Source organism: Phytophthora parasitica (assembly GCF_000247585.1).
Source record: "Phytophthora parasitica INRA-310 unplaced genomic scaffold supercont2.63, whole genome shotgun sequence".
Classification (NCBI taxonomy): domain Eukaryota; phylum Oomycota; class Peronosporomycetes; order Peronosporales; family Peronosporaceae; genus Phytophthora; species Phytophthora nicotianae.
In genome coordinates, this window is record NW_008649049.1 from 90627 (window position 1) to 92035 (window position 1409).

The following is a 1409-nucleotide window of genomic DNA, read 5'->3' on the forward strand; positions in this document are numbered from 1 at the left end:
ATCGTGGGTACAATTGACTTGGGCAGGTGTGATGTATGCCACACTTGAGATCGCCATCGGTTTGGTCAGGTTTGACGTGGACCACACCAAGATCGCCATAATGGGTGGTGGTCGATCTTGATTGATTGGAACTGATACCGCCCAGTCTCGGAATATTCTGCATCTGCTTCACCACACCCCCAACTAAATCCAATTGAAATTGGATTTTCACTTCTGAAACGTTGGATACAAAAGAATGCAAACATGGCATTACCAAATATTTCTTGCACTGTGCTGCCATTAGTAGTCGATGTATTGATCTCCATCAGGTTGAAAGTGTAATGAACCTATGATAACTTCCTCTGTCAGAAGCATTTCATAAGACCACAAAGACAGAATCACATTTAGAATGATCATGAACACGTAGCAAATAGCATGGCTATTAATTCATCTTACCCGATGCACGCCAGCAATCGTCTCGAGCATCTTGTCTGTGCGGTATGAGTGTGTCGTCATCGCCCACATGAATGCATCAGGAGACGTCCGTGTCGATCTTGCTGTGGACCGTCTTGTAGAACTTCTCCGCATCGCCGGGCACGCTGGGGTCGTACGGCGCCAGTGGTACCCACAGCGACACTAGAATCATCGTATGGAAGTTGCCGTGTCGGCCACTGTCCAGAACGGAGACAAGAACCTCGGCGTGCACGTCGTATTAGGTCTTCTTGAAGATGTCAATGTCAGCATTGGTGTTGGCCACGACCGCAGGGTAGATGTGGTAGTTCTTGGTGTCCAGGCCTTCGTGGGCTTGTGCCGCAGCAGCCGCCTAGGCCTCGGCCTCAACGGCGACACCAGCTGATCGAGCAGGAACTGGTAGTTTACCGGACATCTCCTCGCCCACCAGGTCACACGGGCTGTGGATCATGGCTCCTTGTAGTGCTTGCAGATGAAATCGCTCTGCGTGATTGTCTTGCAGCCTTGCATCACACTAATGCATGCTGCACACAACAGTCTTGAGCTACCATTACCACCAGTATTCATGCTCAGTCGACTCTGTCAGTTGTCTTCCTCGTAGCCGACATGTACCTTGGCCAGTGTATTGTGCTGGATGTCGGACGCCCCTGACCCAATCACTTCTTCATGATTTGAAACGTTTGGCGGTGACCCGGGTCACCGCAAAAAAAAGTCGTTCATGGGAATTATTTATTTATTTTTATATACCTATTTTTGGTCTATCCAAAAGTCGTTCCGGTGGTTCCACTCGGTGAACTCATGAGCAACCAGAAATCTGCCCCAGCACCCTTAGCTGCTGATCACAGCACTCCTGTACCCAACCAGACTGGAGTCATAGATGGGATGATCAGCACCAGTCGTGTTGATGAAGACGGTAGAGCGCAGCGTCGAACCGGTGGTCCTGGGGGCTCAGCTCAGAC

General features: G+C 50.1%; 1 protein-coding gene across 1 annotated transcript; it reads left to right on the forward strand.

The window, feature by feature from the left end:
- Positions 1–628: 628 nt before the first annotated feature.
- Positions 629–835, forward strand: PPTG_24019 (hypothetical protein; the record flags this gene model as incomplete). The annotated part of the gene is made up of 1 exon (XM_008914706.1): positions 629–835. One exon carries the CDS (start codon positions 629–631, stop codon positions 833–835), a length of 207 nt encoding a protein of 68 aa, XP_008912954.1.
- Positions 836–1409: the final 574 nt, after the last annotated feature.